General features: G+C 37.2%; 1 protein-coding gene across 6 annotated transcripts in view; it reads right to left on the bottom strand.

The window, feature by feature from the left end:
• STK4 (serine/threonine kinase 4) overlaps positions 1-20,272 on the bottom strand; it is a 113,505-nt gene that overhangs the window by 54,520 nt on the left and 38,713 nt on the right. For 5 of the 6 annotated variants that reach the window (XR_010154010.1, XM_063802456.1, XM_063802455.1 and 2 more), the window contains 1 exon segment: positions 387-544. Coding sequence is in view for 4 of the 6 variants with exons in the window: in XM_063802456.1 (XP_063658526.1) it covers positions 387-544 (158 nt within the window). In the remaining 2 variants the exon portion in view is untranslated. 6 annotated transcript variants of the gene reach the window in all.

The raw sequence follows: 20,272 nt of genomic DNA, 5'->3' as shown, positions 1-20,272 counted from the left end.
AATAGTTAGCAAAACAACAAGGACACCACAAAACAGTGTCAATTGCCCTCCAATCTAATTCTTAAATATAAAATCAAAACCCCAAATAAACTATTAAAGACAGTTGCAATTTCATTTGATGATTGAATACTTCTCTCACCATGAACAATTTCTAACTGGACAAAAATAAAAACTGAATATGGACTTCGAAAGCAAAAAAGATGCCACTAATCAGGGACCAGAGAACTGCTCAAACATCAGTCAAAATACTGTCCTTCAGCTCAGTAGACACTGTCAGGGATGGTTTAGGAGACTCAAAATGCACAAGAAAATGCTTGGGCACTAATATGTGATATTTCAAATAACTTCCCCTGAAGACATAACCATTTACTTCCAACACTACTTACAAACTCGTAGTCTCCGTCCTGTGGTATTTTCCAATCTGAAGAATTTTTCAGTGGACCAGGTACACTCTTGCCAAAGCTGTTGATCTGGGTTTCCTTTTCTTTTTGTTCAAAATATTCAAGAAAGGATGGTTTCGCAGGCTGCATGGTCTCATCCCTTCCTGAAAACAAAGAAAAATGAAAAATGAAAAGAAACATTCTAAATTTTAGGTAAGTTTAATAAATAGACATATCTCCAGATGGGCTACAATATCTGGATCAGTGGATATTTCTGTTAGATAAAGGACTCCTTCAAGAATCTAGTGAAACTACAAAAAATGCACAAATCTTTGCCCAAAAAATTCTCATGGAATTCCAGAGGAGTTAAGATTTCCCCTAAAATACATTCAGAAATTTCCCTGGGGTCCCTTTTTCTAAATGGAAAGATTTGGGTGATGCAATGATTCTGATAATCTGCAAATAATACATTTGGAGTCTCCTATAGCAAACAGCTCCTATAATATTTAGAATGAGACAGAAGCAAGCAAAAATATTTAGCATCTATCACATACAATATTCTCTATAGGCATTTAAGTAGGAAGAGGGGATGATACAGTAGGGTGACTTTCTTTGATAATCTCATAATCTAACTGGAATAATGAGAAAAACATACATGAAAAAGAAAACATAAATAAATCACAATTCATCCACTCTATGAAATATTATGTAACTTTAAAAATACTATCTACATATGGCTTACAATAAACTTACGGGAAAAAATAGGATACAGTATTATATATACAGTATGATTTTGACTCTATAAAATCATACATATAGGAAAAAAAAAAAAACTAGGGGAAAATACCCAAAATGTTAACAGGGTTTATCTCTGGTAGTAGGACTATTGGTGATTTTATTTACTTCTCATGAACATTTTTTAAAGAAGTTAGTACTGGGTCGGGCGCGGTGGCTCACGCCTGTAATCCCAGCACTTTGGGAGGCTGAGGTGGGCAGATCACGAGGCCAGGAGATCGAGACCATCCTGGCTAATACGATGAAACCCCATCTCTATTAAAAATACAAAAAATTAGCCGGGCGTGGTGGCGGGCGCCTGTAGTCCCAACTACTTGGGAGGCTGAGGCAGGAGAATGGTGTGAACCCGGGAGGCAGAGCTTGCAGTTAGCTGAGATCGCGCCACTGCACTCCAGCCTGGGTGACAGAGCGAGACTCTGTCTCAAAAAAAAAAAAAAAAAAAGAAGTTAGTATTGAACAGGTATAAAATAAATAGAATTGATTAAAAGAATTATATGTGCCCAGTTCTTGCATGCTGTGTGGTCAGGGAAGACTGGTAAAAGGGGACTTAGATGGGGCCTCAAACCATCCTGGAGAAAAGCATCAGCAGTTACATAGTAGCAGTAACCGTTAAGAGAGCAGAATACAGCAGCTATTAGTTATTAGTAACAAGAGCAGAAAGAATAATTTTACCTGGCATGATTTAAAAATCAAACTAGCTGAATGTACCTGTTTCAAAGGTTGAAGTACCTTTGTGCCTCTGATTAGTATTCTAATACAGGGAAATACAGGAAGTATTTTTCATTGCTTTCCATGAACATAGGGGTTTATACGGCCCTTTCCTACAGTAATCAGGAAAAACAACCAGAAGGTTCAGCACCTTAAGAAGTAGATGAGAAGGTATCTAGAAGATAAAGAACAGCAAGTGTTTCTCTCCAGGCACCCTTGGTCTATGCAATCTTACTTATTTCATGACACTTCCTAGTCCAGTTTCAGGCCAGCCGCCCTACCTCTCAGAACATTAGTCATTTTTCTCACTATCACCATTGCTAAGCTCAACAGCAGCCAATCCTGTATCTGCCCATATCCACACACTGCCAATGGTTTCCTACTACACTGTTTTCTCCTCACTAATTAAGAATTAAATACATTATTTGCTAGGACCAATCAGCAAGTATATGGTGCTTTGTTTTGTGTGCTCTAGGTATGATGTTAGAGCCGTGATCATGCAACTGCACTCCAGCCTGGGAGACAGAGTGAGACACGGTCTCAAGAAATAAAAAGGAAAAATCAGTCTTTGACCACTTTATTGTGGTAACAAAAAAGAGCAACTCCTTTGTAGGAAATACAAACAAAAGAGGGTATCTTCTTTCTTAGGAAATACACACTTAAAATTTGAGAGTAAGCTGCATATATCACGCACCAACCTCCCTTGTCTCATTATTTCTGTCATTCACGTCTGTTTATCCATCCATCCATTCATTTTTATATATGCACAGATAAATGACTAAATTGAGTTCATCAATAAAAATGGCGACTTCTGGACAGAAATAACAGGTAATTTAAAACTTTTTCTCCAATGGAATTTACAAAAACCATAAGGGTGTCATTCTTTTTTAAAATGTATTATATCCAACAATAAAACAATATATTTCTATGGTTCTTCATTAATTACTTTCAGTTGCAATACAGGTGGACTTAAGAAATTGAATCTTTAAACCAAGGATGATGAAACACTAAAGATAACATTTCTGTGGTCTAATTCTAAACCATGTCATAAAAATCAAAGAAATGTCTGTTAAGTGAGAATATAATTATTTGTCTAATTTCTGTCACTGTTCAGATGAAAAAGTGAGAACATCTGCTTGCCTCATATTTGAGTTCTTCTTTCTTACCAACCCACTTAAAAATTTCTAATTTTTGGAGTTAAAACACCAACTGTTCTTTGTCTCTTTCAACAATGAAAATCCACAAATAAGAAAGTCTATCTAAAATGTATTTGCTTTTATCTTCTGATATCAATACCAGGGACCTGATTATACCTGACATTTATTAGAATTCGAAGTTCCAAAAACTAAAGTGAAATAAAAAGAGAAGTTTTTTTTATCTAACCACATATTCAGATATAAGCTGTAAGTAAAATGCACACATGTATTAAAAATTTAATTATAGCAAAATGATTAGTTAAAATGTTACATTTATCAGATTGCCAAAAAGCTAAAGTTGATTTTGGAGACAGAAGAACGGAAAAATTCCTCTCCTCAAATTTTATGTTATGTATATTTTACCACAATAAAAAAAAATGGAAAGTAATCCCTATCCTGCAGTTCAAAGATTTAGATTCTGGTTCTGACTACATGATCTTGGTAAAACCACAGGTTCCCAATCTGCAAAAAGAAGACACAGGGCCAGATTATATCTAATGTTCCCTGCAGCTTTGAAAAATTCCGTGATTTTATGACTTGGCAGTAGCATATGAAAACATATTTATGCTCAGTTATTAATAACTATTCAAAAGAAGAAGTTCTTATCTCTAGTAGGATTATGATACTGGGTGCCTCTCATCTAAAACATGCTACAACTAGATGTGTACAGGCATAAAGCAAAGACCAAAGTGAAAAATAGTTAAGACTCAAGAAATATTTTAGTGACAAGAGTATCTCTGATTCTTTGGATTTTTTGTTGTTGGTGGTTTAACAGATGGAAGAGGTAACTCAAACTGTAATAAAGATATCGTCTAGAGATGCAGATGAAATATTTTATGGAACTAAAGTGAAAAACTGAATGAACTGACTGATAGGGGAAGCCACCTTAACTGGCAAGAAACAGCAGACATTCAAAAATAATTAGCTGATCCTTGTATTTAGTGATTCCAGAAAATAAATGCCTCCACCATAATGGTTCTTTCTTCATGTGTGAGAGTGCTTTACTGACATGTTAAGTTTATATGAAGAAGACAGCAGTATTCCTATTGTGAATAACACTGTCATTACATTGCAGCACCTGTACTAAGTCTGATTTTATAGACTGATAATAATTCTCAGTAAACAGATTTGCATTCCTATCACAATTAGTATCTAAGATAAATTGTTTTTAAAAATGGCCACAACAATTTCCTCTTGGTATCTTCATCCTTACCTTACTCCCTCTCACAATGACTCTGGGCCTGGCTATCTAACCTGCTTTGGGCATTGAGACAATAGCAAATGTACAGCAAGAAGAGACTTAAAAATTCTTGTGTAGGCTGGGCATGGTGGCTCATGCTTGTAATCCCACAACTTTGGAGGCCAAGGTGGGTAGACTGCTTGAGCCCAGGAGTTCGAGACCAGCCTGGGCAACATAGCAAGACACCTGGTCTCTACAAATAATAATTTTTTAAAAAAATTAGCTGGGTGTGGTGGCACGCACCTGTGGTCTCAAATATTTGGGAGGCTGAGGCAGGAGGATCACCTGAGCCCAGGAGGTCAAGGCTGAAGTGATATGATCACACAACTGTACTCCAGCCTGGGTAACAGAGCAAGACCCTGTCTCAAAAAAAAAAAAAAAAGTCTTGTATATTTTACTATAATATAAATAAACCTGATTGAGCCTGCTAGATGGTGAAATACTACGTGGAGAGGCCCAAGTCAACAAATGTCTCAACAAATAAATCAGCCATCCCCAGCTGTTATTGCACCAGCTGACCACAGAGCAGAGCTAACCAGCTCAGACCAGAATTGCCTGCCTACCTGAGTCCAACCTAACTGCCAACTTACAGAATCATGAATCAAGTTAAATAAAATGGCTATTTTAAACCACTAAATTTTAGGGTGGTTTACAATGCAGCAAAAGCTAACTGACACAGTTTCAGTATCTCTATCTCACATAAACATAAACATAAACATACACATACACACACACACACACACACACACACACACACGCTTAAACATACACCCCTAAATCTGGAAAAAAGAGTTCTATTCTTTGGAAACTTAGGTTCAAATTTAACTAACATTCACTAAATACCTTCTACATTTCAGGCTTTCTACTAGGTGCTTTCACATAATGGTCTCATCCAAACTGCACATCCAAACTGCATGACCACCATATAAAGTAGAGGGGGAAAAGCCTTACACTTAATAGGCATCTATCAAGTGCCAGAAAATGTACTATATCACTTAATCCTCAAAGAGTCTTTTGAGATATGTGTTATTTATTATGCCCCTTTTACAAGTGAGAAATTTGCAGATTTCTAAGCTAGTAACCAACAAGGATGGGACTTGAATGCCAAATGTCAGGTTTAAGTTTAGTGAGCTACATCTCATATTGTACAGTCTCTAAAATCAAAATGAAGATTCTTGACATGTTAGAACTGCCATTAAACTAAGTGCAGAAAGAGTGGGGAAATGTAATTTTCCCAGTAACCTTATCTTTGAACTTTTCTTTCAGCACCCGTTAGCTAGATAGATGATCAAGTGTGCTGGACAGCAGCTTGTCAGGTTGAAAAGCGTAAGAGAATCATTCCAAGCTGATTAAAGGCCATGCTGTCCCCCAGGGCTTCAGCTAGCTTGTGGGTTTTTTGCTTTAACTTGAGCTAGCATATTTTTTCAGATGTATCCCAAGAAATAAAGATGTTCAGCTGAATGATAATACAAGAAACCTAAAACCGTAGAAAGAATGGACTGAAGAGAGAAATCAAGCCTTGAAAATACCACATCTTGCTCTGATTCTTTTATCTGATGCCGGAAATGCATGAATTCCTATGCTAAGACTGGCCTATTTTTCTTTGTAAGCAGCATTTGTCAAGCTAAATGAACAATCTGTCTAAGCCTACAGACAAAGCAGTGAATTCATAAGCAACTGTATCTTCCATTTATTTTTCTTTGAAAAATGCTACGTAAAAGCAGAAGGAATCAACAACCCAAATGTCTATCAGCTGATGAACAGATAAACAAAATGCAGTGTATCCATACAGTGGAATATTATTCAGCAACAAAAAGAAATAGTGATACATGCTATAACATGGATAAACCTCAAAAACATTATGCAAAATGAAAGATGCCATTCTCAAAAGGCCACATGTTATATGATTCCATTTACATAAACTGTCCAAAATAGGCAAATCTATAGAGACAGAAAGTAGATTAATGGTTGCCTGGGGGTGAGAGGCAAATGAGAAGTGACTGCTAACAGGATTAGAGTTTTTTCAGGGGATGATAAAAATGTCTTGAATTCAATAGTGCTTAAAGTTGCAACACCTTGTTAATATCCTTAAAAAAACACTGAATTCTATGCTTTAAAATGGCAAATTTTATGACATATAAATTATATCTCAATTTAAAAATAGTGGCCAGGCATGGTGGCTCATGCCTGTAATTCCAGCACTTCAGGTGGCCAAGGCAGGAGGATGGCTTGAGGCCACGAGTTCGAGACTAGCCTGAGCAACATAGTGAGACCCTGTCTCTACAAAAAAAATTTTTTTTAAATTAGCTGGGCATAGTGGTGCACACCTGTAGTCCCAACTATTCAGGAGGCTAAGGCAGAAGGATCACTTGAGCCCAGTTCAAGACTGCAGTAAGCTATGATCATGCCACTGCACTTTAGCCTGGGCAACAGACCAAGATCCTGTCTCCAAATTAAAAAAAAAAAAAAAAGTAGAACTTTAAAAATTAGATTGTGGTGATGGTTGCACAACTCTGTGAATAAACTAAAAACCATTAAACTGTACACTTTAAATGAATAAATTGTATGGTGTGTAAATTATATGTCAGTAACTCAATTTTTTTTAAGCAGCAAGACACCTTTCCTTTACTATTTGCTCTTATTTCTGGATTCATATGAACTACAACATAATGTCTGGGTAGTCATAACTGGGAAGGACCTTGACCAAAGACTGAAGCCCACTGTTCCATTGGAATGACCATCTACTAGACCTTAAACTTCATGACCTTCAATTTCAAACCTTCATTTTCCAGACTGTCACTAAGTAAACCAATGTGGTCAACCTACTGTTTCCTTAATTCCTACAATGACTCTTTTCTACTTAAATCGTAATTAATTCTGTGCAAACCAGAGAACTGGGCAGAGCCTGATTTTTTTTCTCTGTTTCATGCATGAATGTTTGCAGGGAAAACAACAACAACAACAACTCTGGTAATCCAGCAAATGTTTTCCTCCGGCTTGGAATAATATGCCTTAATGTGCAATTCTTATCACAGGGTTTGTTTTTTTCTAACATTTGTTATGAGTGTGTGGTTTTGGGTTTTGTTTTTGTTACCAGGCACCTAAGTGCTTTACATGTATCAGCTCATTTAATTACACTGGTTACTATCCAAGTAGCTGTGTATGGCCATAAATATTCCTTTGAATGTCCTTTGAAACCACTAAGAATTGCTGGAATCATAAGTTATAAGGTTCCCTGAAGCCCAGAATAACTCTTCCAGTTAAGCAGTTTCAGTAACTGCCTCTATATGAATGGACTTAATTTCTGGGCAATGGTGCTCTAGCTGTTTTAATTCTGGTGAACTGAAATATATCAATTCAAAGAGAGCTAAATCCAAAATTCAAAGGGTTACTAACTAGAGCAATAGTGGCAGCACATCTAAAAAGATAAAAAATGTTCACAGGTGAGAATGGTCCACATCTTGGTTCTTGCAAGAATTTCCTAATTGGTCTCACCTTTTACAGTCTTTTGAAACTCCATTTTATCACTTTCCTAGTCAAAGTGTCTTCAGATACCCTATTAACAAGAGAATCAGGTTCAAACTCCTTACTTTCGAATTCAAAGTCTTCCAAAATCCAGTCAACACCCACATCTGCTTCAGCCAACCTGAATAATGAAAACACATTTCTACCTTTCTGACTTTGCACCTGCCTGTAACATCCTTCCCCAGCCTTCCTGCATATCCGAGTCATTGCCTTCCTTTTCACAAATCCTTTAACGCTTTCCTGTACCACTTACCTAGCATTTGTCTTAGTGTATCATTACCTTCATATGTAGAAGTCCTTTCTCCTACGTCGCATCATTATCAAATACTACTATTTGAAGTGCCTAGAGTAATGCTCTATACACATAAGGAATTAGAACAATTAGAACAGTACACATGCCATAAGTATTAGATAATGATAATGACAAATGTCATCTTCCCCTTTTAATATATAAGTTACTGAAAGCAGTGAATGCCTCATTTGGTTTTCATACTCTACATGTTAATGACACATAGTGACTATTTAATAAATTCTTCTTGGTTGGTATTATTCATTATAAACAAATACTGATTCCAAATTGATATTTATAGAGCATAAACATTTGAAAAGAATCATCTGCTTTTTCTTTATAGATACACTTAAATTGATATTTAAAAATGTATCTCCATTTTCTTGCTGAACAAAAGAAGGTCAGAACAGCAAGCTTAGAGCAACAGAGAAATAATATATTCCACTAACTGATGAAGAAAGATTTATCTGCCTCTTAGGCTTAAGGACCAAAGTATATTGTTTGTGATTCACTTTCCTATGTTCTTCATTACCATTATGCTACTGCCCTCTCTTGAAAAATGTATTTCCCTCATGGCTGTTCTTGGCTCTCCTTTTACCAATATAACTATACTGGAGTAGCTATCTTTCAAAATATATAGGCCTTGAGCCCTTCACCCAAGTTATACTGAGATCTGGTACTTTCATATCCTAAAATGTGGTCTGGCAGGGTGTTCTGAATGAATTTTCAGGCATCAGGAGTCTGTGCTTTTTGGCTCATTCCAAAAGAATCAAGAATGCTAATGGTTTCCAAAGATAAAAGGGGGCCCAACATCTGGATACAATAAGAAAAACTGCACAAACAATTAGGATTTAATCTCCACTCTGGCAGGACAACCTTGAATTATTTTTGAAAGTGTGAGGAAAACCTAAGTACCAAGATGTCTGCTCTTCTATTGTAAATCTCACCCACGAGGGAGCTACTGATAAAATGCACAGTGAACCACAGTGGTTATCTTTCGGGGGTGGAAAAAAAATCCAGTCGGTAATAAATTCCACTGTATTAAGATAAGAGGCTGAAACTTTACAAAAGAAGGCTCATGTGTATCTAAAGTCTGGCCCTCTTAAAAATCCGTCATCTTGTATTCTGGGCTATTTAATAGATTCTCAAAACATGTATCATCTTATTGCCAAGGAATTTAAAACACAGACACACACAGACACAAACCACACAGAGCCTCCCTTTCTCTTCTTGGCACAATGGTAAAATGTTACTGAAACTGACAAGTGACCTTCCCTTAGCTCAACCATGTTCATGCCAGCACTCAGGCATTCCTGGGGTGGCACCTACAAAACACCATCAATACCAAGAGTAAAAACTAAAAGTTAGTAAAAAGTTAGTATCAAGAGAAAAGGAATTAGGAAGAAGAAAATTAGCACTGTTGAAGAAATGTTTACGTCCAATGAAAAAAACACTCTCATACATTAAAAGACTTACTATAATACCTACCATTTTTGAGCATTTACACATTAAATATTTTACACATACAATCTCATATCATCTTGACAAAACTACAAAATAGGAACTTTGGTGCCCCATTTTTTCAGACAAGGAAACTGAGGATCAAAAAAGAAAGAACCTGACCAAGGTGACGTAGTCTGTAAGACCCTGAGCAAAGTTTCAAGCCAAAGACTGATGCTAAAAATCAATGTTCACTCCACTACAGCTTTGTCCTTCTCTTGCCCTTACTCAGAGATAGGGTTCCAACAAAATCAAATGTTTTCAGCTTTAGTTTTGGGGTGCATAACTGGACTAATGCTGTCTGAAACTCTCATGTGATGCTGACTGTGAGTGGCAAGCATACACCAACACAATACTCTGATGATAGATGTTTAAATCCTGAAGGGATCAGAAATTGGACAGTAAGGCTACTGTGGTAAAAGAAGTGTTAAAATACTTGCAGTACTTTATGTCCTAATTACTGTACTTGCAAATGCCATAATCTGAGTCAGAGAGAATAAGACAGATAACACACAAGGGAGACAATGTTCTAACAACCCCTTTCAAACTGCAGATGGAAAGAAAATAGGCTCTGAGTCAAGAATTCCTATCTTATGCAGCTCTGAAATCAGTATCTGATGGACGGTGTTGAAGTAAAATCATTTTGACAACAGCCTAGCCTTTCACTTGATTTCAACATGAGGAAACTCACAGCAACAATAGGTGCCTTCATGAAACTTAGGACTTTCTGAGGAACTATAAACACATAATGTTTTTACCACAAAATACTATCTCAGTAATTTAACTAAAACATGTCTCTTAGTTGCCCTAACTTAATTATGTCATTATGCTTTAAAATTCTGTTTCAAAGAGATTAATGTGGCTGTTGCTCTGGGAGAAAAATTAGAATCTTATGCACTAAGTACAAGTTTTAAAGAGGAATCATCTCACTCCCTTCAATTCACTGAATCTAATTTGAAGGCTTGGTCAGGGGAAACATTCTTTCAATTAGTAGTCCAAGTTCTGCCTCCCATTGACCTATTAAGCCTGGAGATGAGGAGGGGTGACCAGGGCTATGCATCTCCTGGGAATGTGGTAAGGACAAGAAAACCATGACATTATCGCCAATGAATCCTGAGAGGAAGAACCGCCGCATGTCAAATCTTTAGTGGATGAGTACATGTTACTGCAAGTGGCCATCCTTTGGCTTGTCATTTCCTCATGAGGGGCAAAAGCATTTAACTGCTAAACTACAAATCTGTGCAAATCAAGTTACTTCAGTTGCTCCAAAATGTTTTTGTTATCTTTGCCTCTAAAAAAAAAAATATTTTTTGCTTTCAAAGATATACTTTTTAAATATTTAATAATGTTGTGAAAGCTTGGATTCTTTCTACGTCAAGTATAAAATTAATCCTTTCCATTTTATTTTATTTTGAGACAGTCTTGCTCTGTCACCCAGGCTGGAGTGTAGTGGTACGATCTTGGCCCACTGCAATCTCCGCCTCCCGGGTTCAAGAGATTCTCCTTCCCCAGCTTCCTTAGTAGCTGGGATTACAGGCACGCCCCACTACGCCCAGCTGATTTTTTGTATTTTTACTAGAGATGGGGTTTCGCCATGCTGGTCAGGCTGGTCTCGAACTCCTGACCTCAAGTGATCCACCCACCTCGGCCTCCCAAAGTGCTGAGATTACAGGCATGAGCCACCACATCCTGGACCGTTTTCATTTTAGCTCTAAATATTAACACCCTATTTCATAATGATCAAATAAAACAGAAGAAATTCTTCTCCTTTAAAAAAATGGTTGCTTGAAAACGGATAATGGTGAAACTATTCTTCTGCATATTAAGATAAAAGAAAGAGAAAATATATAATTTAATATAAAACAGAGAAAATATGCAAAAAATTCCATCATTTTCACAGTACTACCAATTGTATTCAGTGCCACCAATATATTACTTTGGATGACATATGTGAGTAATACCAAAATTAACAAAACCCACAACCACACAGTGACAATTTTAACAATTTAACAATTTTAACAAATCTCCTTCAGAAGCTAAAAGATCAAGTATCAAAAATTGGTAAAGATAGACAAATGAAAGACAATTAGCAACTGATTGCTAATTACATAGATTCCTGCACCAAACAATTAGAAAATACATTATTTTTAAGACACACAAAGCACATTTAATGAAAATTAATAACATGTTAGGCCACAATGTCTCAAAAAATAACAAAGAATTGATAGAAGAGACCACACTCTTCAACCACAATTCTATAAATTAAAAATTTTAAATAAGCAGTTTTTAAAAATCATACATTTGCTATTAAAAAACACTTCCGAATAACTCATGGGTTAAAAAATAAATGTGTATAGCACAAGCACTACACACTGGAAAAAAATATTTACAATATACCACATATGAAAATGTATGGAATACAGCTAAAACAGAACTAAGAGAAAAAGTTACAATGTTGATTAAATGTATTAGTAAGCAAGAAAATTAAAAAGCTAACTATTCAAATTAAAAAAAGACAAAACAACATCAATTAAAGAACTTTTTTTTAAAATAAAACCTCTTAAACTAAAAATAGACCAAAACTTATTTAGCCTGTTAAGGGGTATCGACCAAATTCTGCTGCAAAATCAGACTCCATGGTAAAAAATCCCAAGAATTTTCTTTAAAGTGAGCAACAAGACAAGAATGTCCACTACCAGCTCTACTATGCAACACTGTATTGGAGGTCTTAATAAGAAAAAAAACCTTGGCCAGGCTTGGTGGTTCACACCTATAATCCCAGTACTTTGGGAGGTTGAGGAAGGAGGATTACCTGCACCGAGGAGTTCCAGACCAGCCTGGGCAACACAGGGAGATCCCATCTCTACAAAAAAAAAAAAAATCACAGGTGTGGTGGCACATGCCTGTGGTCCCAGCTACTCAGGTGGCTGAGGCAGGAGGATTGCTTGGCCCCAGGAATTCAAGGCTGCAGTGAGCTAGGATCGTGCCACTGCATTCCAGAGTGAGATAGTGCCTCAAAAAAAAAAAAAAAAAAGAAGAAGAAGAAGATTATATATAAAGATCAAAAGGAAAAACTATAATCATAATTCATAGACAATAAGACTGTCTCCATTTTTTTAAAAAGGCAATCTCCAGAAAACCTGTTACAATGAATAAAACAGTCTATAAATATCTACAGTAGTTGTCTATAGAAGAAAAATGTTAGAAACAAAAGTTTTTTAAACTATGCCATTTGTAATAGCAACAAATAAGTATCTAAAAATAGATTTAACAAAAAGCTCTAAAACATCTTTGTCGGTACAATTATAAAATTATCTAAGAATATAAAAGATAGACCAAACAGATTGAAAGATAAACCATGTTCATGCATAGAAAGAATTAACACAGAGATGGCAATTCTGCCTAATTAATCTGTGTATCCAATGCAATTAAGTCAAAATTCCAGTAGTATTTTATAAAATTTGATATACTGATCCTAAAATTTATATGGGAGAGGCCGGGTGCAGTGGCTCACGCCTGTAATCCCAGCACTTTGGGAGGCCGAGGCGGATGGATCACGAGGTCAGGAGATCGAGACCATCCTGGCCAACACGGTGAAACCCTATCTCTACTAAAATACAAAACATTAGCTGGGGGTGGTGGTGTGTGCCTGTAGTCCCAGTTACTTGGGAAGTTGAGACAGGGGAATTGCTTGAACCCAGGAGGCAGAGGTTGCAGTGAGCTGAGATCACGCCACTGCACTCTAGCCTGGTGACAGAGCAAGACTCCATCTCAAAAAAAAAAAAAAAAAATTTGTATCGGAGAAGAGTGATATAAATTTCAAGAAGTAATCTGTGATGAAAAGAAAAATAAGGGGATGGGAAATCTATTGCAGACAAATGGTCAAAGAAGGACTGAGAAGGTGACAGGATCAAAGACCTGGATAGAGGGAGGAAGCAAGTCTTTCAGATGGAAAAATAAAACAGACTACTAGAGCTCATATTGTAAACAAAAACAAATTCCTGATCTATATCAGGAATATATATATTTTTACTGTTATTTACTGTAACATAAGCCTTAGTCCTGGCTCCCAACAACTTGACTTAAAATATATATATATATATATATATATATATATATATGTGTGTGTGTGTGTGTGTGTGTGTGTGTGTGTGTGTGTGTTCTACACAAGAACTTTCAAGTCAGTTCTACACAAGAATTATTAGGTTTTTTAAAAAATTTATTCAGTTATTCACGTAAGGCCATTTTAGCTGATTACAGTTTAAAAACTATATGCATGGTACCATGCTACAGAAAAAGAACACCAATTGTGTCAAGTCCACTGAGAAATCTGGGAAGGGAGAGAAAAAGTGACTATTTTGAGATGTTTTGGCTGACTTCTTATTTGAACTTTGCCAAGTATGAGGTATCCAATCTCCCAACTAAATAAAATAAAGACATTGCCCTAGTGTCACTGCGGTTACTTAAAATACACTTAAGAATGAATAAATAATGGTCTTGTTCTAGCATAAAGCCTACCTTTATATAAAGGGGATTTGTGAACTCAAATGGGAACACGATTATAACCCATTAACTTAATACAGAGCTCCCTCTGCTGGCCCAGAGAATGCACAATGATCCTAACACTGACACAGACCCTCTCATGTCACTTCAATAATGTGTCCTGCTGTTTGGGGAGGTAAACAAGGTTATTCTAGAGCCCTTATTCAAAAACAAAAACAACAACAGAAACAAGAACATCTAGACAAATAGAAGAAGCCTTCCAAAATCCCCAATCTAATATTTTATCCAGACAGAGGTTTTCAAAGTAACGTGGACCATGGTTTGCCTCTTTCGTTCTCACATGTATGCTTGAGGCCACTTAAAGTCAATCAAATCCCACCTTAATCCCTTCCCTCCAACTGCAGTCTGACTCCTTCCTATAGATTCAGATACATACATCCAAAACAAATTCCCTCAGAGGTAACAATATCATTAGCTTATCAGAGGCATGCCCCCTTTGAAAACCATCTGTCCTTTCCTTCTGGAAATACTGAGGACATATGTAGAGTAACTGGTTATCAAAACAGCCAGCAAGGAGAAGTACATTACTACAAGCTGAGACTCACCAACACATGATCTGCAACATAAGCCTTAGTCCCAGCTCCCAACACTTGATAAAGGGGCTCTGCTAGAAGTAGTATAATCTAATGATTCAGAACATAACCACTGAAATCAAACATATCTGGGTTCAAATCTTGGCTTTTCTATTACTCATTATATAATCACAAGTACGTTACTTAATCTCTGCAATTGGGTTTCAATTGCTATTAAACAGGGAGTGGTTCTATTTACCACACAGCATGGTTGTAATGATCAAAATATGTGAAATGCTTAAAGGATAAATCACAGTGTGTGGTATATATTAAGTGCCTAATCACTAATAATTATTATTAGCAGTTATAACATCTATCCTATTGAGTATAACACATAAGTTACATATAATAAACAATTGGGAGGCCGGGCACGGTGGCTCACGCCTGTAATCCCAGCACTTTGGGAGGCAGAGGCAGGCGGATCACAAGGTCAGGAGTTGGAGACCAGCCTGCCCAATATGGTGAAACCCCATCTCTACTAAAAACATAAAAATTAGCTGGGTGTGGTGGCATGCACCTGTAATCCCAATCTCAGGAGGCTGAGACAGGAGAATTGCTTGAACCCAGGAGGCAGGGGTTGCAATAAGCCGAGATCGCACCACTGCACTCCAGCCTGGGCAACAGAGCAAGACTCCGTTTCAGAAAAAAATAAATAAACAAATAAATAATTGGGAAGTCCTAGCCAGAACAACCAGGCAAAAGAAAGAAAGAAAATGCACTCAAATAGGAAAAGAAGTCAAACTATCTCTCTTTACTGACAATATGATTCTATACCTAGAAAATCCTAAAGACTCTGTCAAAAGGCTACTAGAATTGATAAGCACATTTAGTAAAGTTTCAGGATAAAAAAATGTACAAAAATCAGTAGCATTTCTATACACAAACAATGGCGAGGCTGAGAGTGAAATCAAGAACACAATCCTACTTACAACGGCCACAAAGAAAATGAAATACCTAAGAATACAGGTAACCAAGGAAGTGAAGGATCTCTAGGAGAACTACAAAACACTGCTGAAAGAAATCAGAGACAACACAAATAAATGGAAAAACATTGTATGCTCATGGATAGGAAGAATCAATATAATTAAAATGCGTATACTGTCCGAAGCAATTTACAGATTCCATACTACTCCTATAAAATTGCCAATGACATTCTTCACGGAACTAGAAAAAACTATTCTAAAATTTATATGGAACCAAAAAGAGCCCAAATAGCCAAAGCAATCCTAAGCAAAAAGAACAAAGCCAGAGGCAGTGCACTACCTGACTTCAAACTATAAGACTATAGTAAACAGAATGCTGTTCTTGTACTGGTACAACAACAGACACATAGACCAATGGAACAGAATAGGAAACTCAGAAATAAAGCTGCACACCTACAACCATCTGATCTTCGACAAGGCCAACAAAAACAAGCAATGGGTAAAGGACACCCTATTTAATAAATGGTACTGGGATAACTGACTAGCCATATTAAGAAGATTGAAAGTGGATCCTTATCTTTCACCATATATAAAAATTAAGTGAAGATGGATTAACGATTTAAATGTAAGACCTCAAACTATAAAAATCCAAAAAGAAAACCTAGGTGATACCCTTCACAGCGTTGGCCTTGGCAAAAAGTTTTTGGCCAAGTCCTCAAAAGGAATGGCAACAAAAGCAAAAATTGACAAGTGGGACCTAATTAAACTAAAGAGCTTCTGCACAACAGCAAAAGAAACTGTCAACAGTGTAAACAACCTACAGAAAGGGAGAAAATATTCACAAACTATACATTCAACAAAGGTCTAATATCCAGAATCTATAAAAAAAAAAAAACTTACACAAATCAACAAGCAAAAAACAATTCCATTAAAAAATGGGCAAAGGACATGAACAGACACTTCTCAAAAGAAGACATACAAGTGGCCAACAAATACATGAAAAAATGTTCAGCAGCACTAATCATCAGAGAAATCCAAATCCAAACCACAATGAGATATCTCATACCAGTAAGAATGGCTATTACTAAAAAAAAAGGTCAGAAAACAACAGATGCTGGTGAGGCTATGGAGAAAAGGGAATGGTTATATACTGTTGGTAGGAATGTAAGTTAGTTCAGCCACTGTAAAAAGCAGTTTGCTAATTTCTCAAAGAACTTAAAACACCAATCCCATTACTGGCTATGTACCCAAAGGAAAATAAATCATTCTACCAAAAATGCACATGCATTCATACGATGAGTTTACCACCACACTATTCACAATAGCGAAGATACGGAATCAACCTAGGTGCCCATCAATAGTGGACTGGATAAAGAAAATATGATACATATACGCCATGGAATACTACGCAACCATCCGTGTAAGCAGACATAAAAAAAGAATGCAATTAGGCCAGGCACAGTGGCTAACGCCTATAATCCCAGCACTTTGGGAGGCCATGGCGGGTAGATCATTTGAGGTCAGGAGTTCGAGACCAGCCTGGACGACATGGTGAAACCCTGTCTCTACTAAAAATACAAAAATTAGCCTGGTGTGGTGGTACATGCCTGTAATCCCAGCTACTCAGGAGGCTGAGGCAGAAGAATTGCTTGAACCTGGGAGGCAGAGGTTGCAGTGAGTCGAGGTCGTGCCAACGCACTCCAGCCTGGGCAACAGAGCAAGACTCCGTTAAAAAAATGCAATTATGTCCTTTGCAGCAACATGGATGGAGCTGGAGGCCATAATTCTAAGCAAACTAACACAAAAACAGAAAACCAAATACTGCATGTGTTCACTTAGTGGGAGCTAAACACTGAGCACACATGGATATAAACATGAGAATAACAGACATTGCAGACTACTAGAGGTGAGAGGGAGAAAGGGGACCATGGGTCGAAAAACTAGCTACTGGGTACTATGCTCATTACCTGGGTATAATATATTTATGCATCAAACCTGCACAATGTACCCCCTGTATGTAAAATAAAAGTTGAAATTTTTTAAATAAATAAATGAATAAATAATTGTTTCGAACAAACAAAAGCCATCCCTGGATTCTCAGTGAAAGACAGCACCAGAATCACCATAACTATGATGAGTTTTCTATTATGGATCTAACGCCTATGAATATAATAGGCAACCAAAACAAATCAGAAGCTCTGTGGAATGAAGAGAGCATAGACTCTGAAGTGCTTTCTTTTTTTTGTTTGTTTGTTTTTTGAGATGGAGTCTTGCTCTGTCACCCGGGCTGGAGTGCAGTGGCGCGATTTCGGCTCACTGCAACCTCCACCTCCTGGGTTCAAGCTATTCTCCTGCCTCAGCCTTCCGAGTAGCTGGGACTACAGGCGCCCGCCACCATGCCCAGCTAATTTTTGTATTCTTAGTAGAGATGGGGTTTCACCATATTGGCCAGGCTGGTCTTGATCTTCTGACCTTGTGATCTGCCCGCCATGGCCTCCCAAAGTGCTGGGATTACAGGCGTGAGCTACTGCGTCCAGCCAACTCTGAAGTGCTTTCAATTTCCAGCTCCACCACTTACTAGCCATGTGACCATGAACAAGTAACAATCTCAATCTCTCTGAACCTGTTCCTTTATAGAGAAAGTGGAGAAACATCATCTCTGTAGACAGTTAAGATAACGGAATGAGCTGAAGTGCTAAGGCCTCCCCTCCTGTTATAAACAAACAGAAACTCAAGACTTAAAAAACAAACAAACAAACAAACAAAAAACAACCCATAGCGCTCAGAACCAGAAAACGAAAACTTCCAGATGCCAAAAGCGGGAAAGAAACCCACAGCACTGAGCCGAGTGGCCTAATGGGAAAACCAAATCACAAGGACTTTAGCTTTAAGGCAGATGTGCAAATAGCAATCAGGATAAGGCAGAAGGCAAGACATACCTGTAAAGGGGGAAGCCAGAACTCGATTCCCAGCATAAAGATAGGAGCCAGGACAATACTGCCCAGAAGCTTAAGAAGATGGCTTAGAAATGGCTTCTGCTTCGGTAGGTAAGAGGTGGAAAAAATCAACTTCTAGAAATACAATTCCCTTGGCTGTACCACAAGTACAATGTGGAACTGAGAAATATTCTAAAGACTGCTCTAGAAAGAAATACCCCATAGGGCCCTAGGGATGCCTGTACAACCCAAGGAATACAAAGGACCTCCAAGCAAGATAATTCTCACCAAACATAAGCTCAAAAACAAAATTTACAAAGTGTAAGAAGAAATGTAACAATATGAGAGATAACAAACACAATAAACAGAAAAATTAGACCCAAAAAACACAAAATAATAGCAGGATCTGAAAGTTTTTTTTTTAAAGGGAAATTGAAATGTTCAAAGAGATAAACAGAAAAAAATCTGTAAGACAAGCCCGGAGCAGTGGTATGCACCTGTAGTCCCAGCTGCTTGGGAGACTGAGGTAGGAGGATGACGAGCCCAGGAGTTCAAGACCTGCCTGGACAACATAGCAAGACCACATTTCTGGGAATAAATAAATAAATAAATAAATAAATAAATAAATCCAAAACAAAATGAAACAAAAATAAAATAAAAAAGGAGAAAAAGAAATCCTAGAAAAATTAATAATAATAGAGAAACCAAAGAGAATTTTCTAAAACTGAATAAAGTCCTGGGTCCTTAGATTGAAAAGTACAGAGCCAGAAGAAGCAGAATTAGAAGGAAAAAAAAAAATCCAACATAGAGACAATAAGTTAAAACAGAAAATATTCAGGAAAATGAAAAAAAGAGAAAAAAGTAAATCATCTACAAAAGAACAATATTGACAACAGAATTTCCATCACCATCAACAGATACCAGAAAATATCAAAATGATCTCTTCAAAGTACAAAGAGAAAATATAAGAGTCAACTTAGAAATCCATGCCTCAGTAAACTATCTTCAAAAAAGAGAAAAAAATTAAGACTTTTATTAACCATACAAATTATAAAAGTTTGCTACCCATTACACCCTACTAAAAGGAGAAGAAAAATGAGCCCATAAGATAAAGTATAAGCTTAAAGAAGCAAAGGTAAGCAAACATATTAGTAGCTCACTATGTTCATAAATTGTATTGACTCTAAATAATGATTATAGTAGCTAACTTTTTTTTTTTTTTTTTTTGAGACGGAGTCTCGCTCTGTTGCCCAGGCTGGAGTGCAGTGGCGCAATCTCGGTTCACTGCAACCTCCGCCTCCCAGGTTCACGCCATTCTCCTGCCTTAGCCTCCCGAGTAGCTGGGACTATAGGAGCCCGCCACCATGCCCGGCTAATATTTTGTATTTTGTTTAGTAGAGACGGGATTTCACCATGTTAGCCAGGATGGTCTCGATCTCCTGACCTCGTGATCCGCCTGCCTCGGCCTCCCAAAGTGCTGGGATTACAGGCGTGAGCCACAGCGCCCAGCTGCTAATGTTTTTTAAAAACCTGGTGAACCAAAGCAATAGACAACAATAACAAAATATGAGAGAGGCAGTTTGAAAAAAAGGCAAAGTGTCTTAAATCCTTTTTCTTATTCAGGAAGAGGAGAGAGATACTGATT

Source organism: Pan troglodytes, chromosome 21 (assembly GCF_028858775.2).
Source record: "Pan troglodytes isolate AG18354 chromosome 21, NHGRI_mPanTro3-v2.0_pri, whole genome shotgun sequence".
Lineage (NCBI taxonomy): Eukaryota > Metazoa > Chordata > Mammalia > Primates > Hominidae > Pan > Pan troglodytes.
This window is presented reverse-complemented; position numbering and strand designations above follow the sequence as displayed.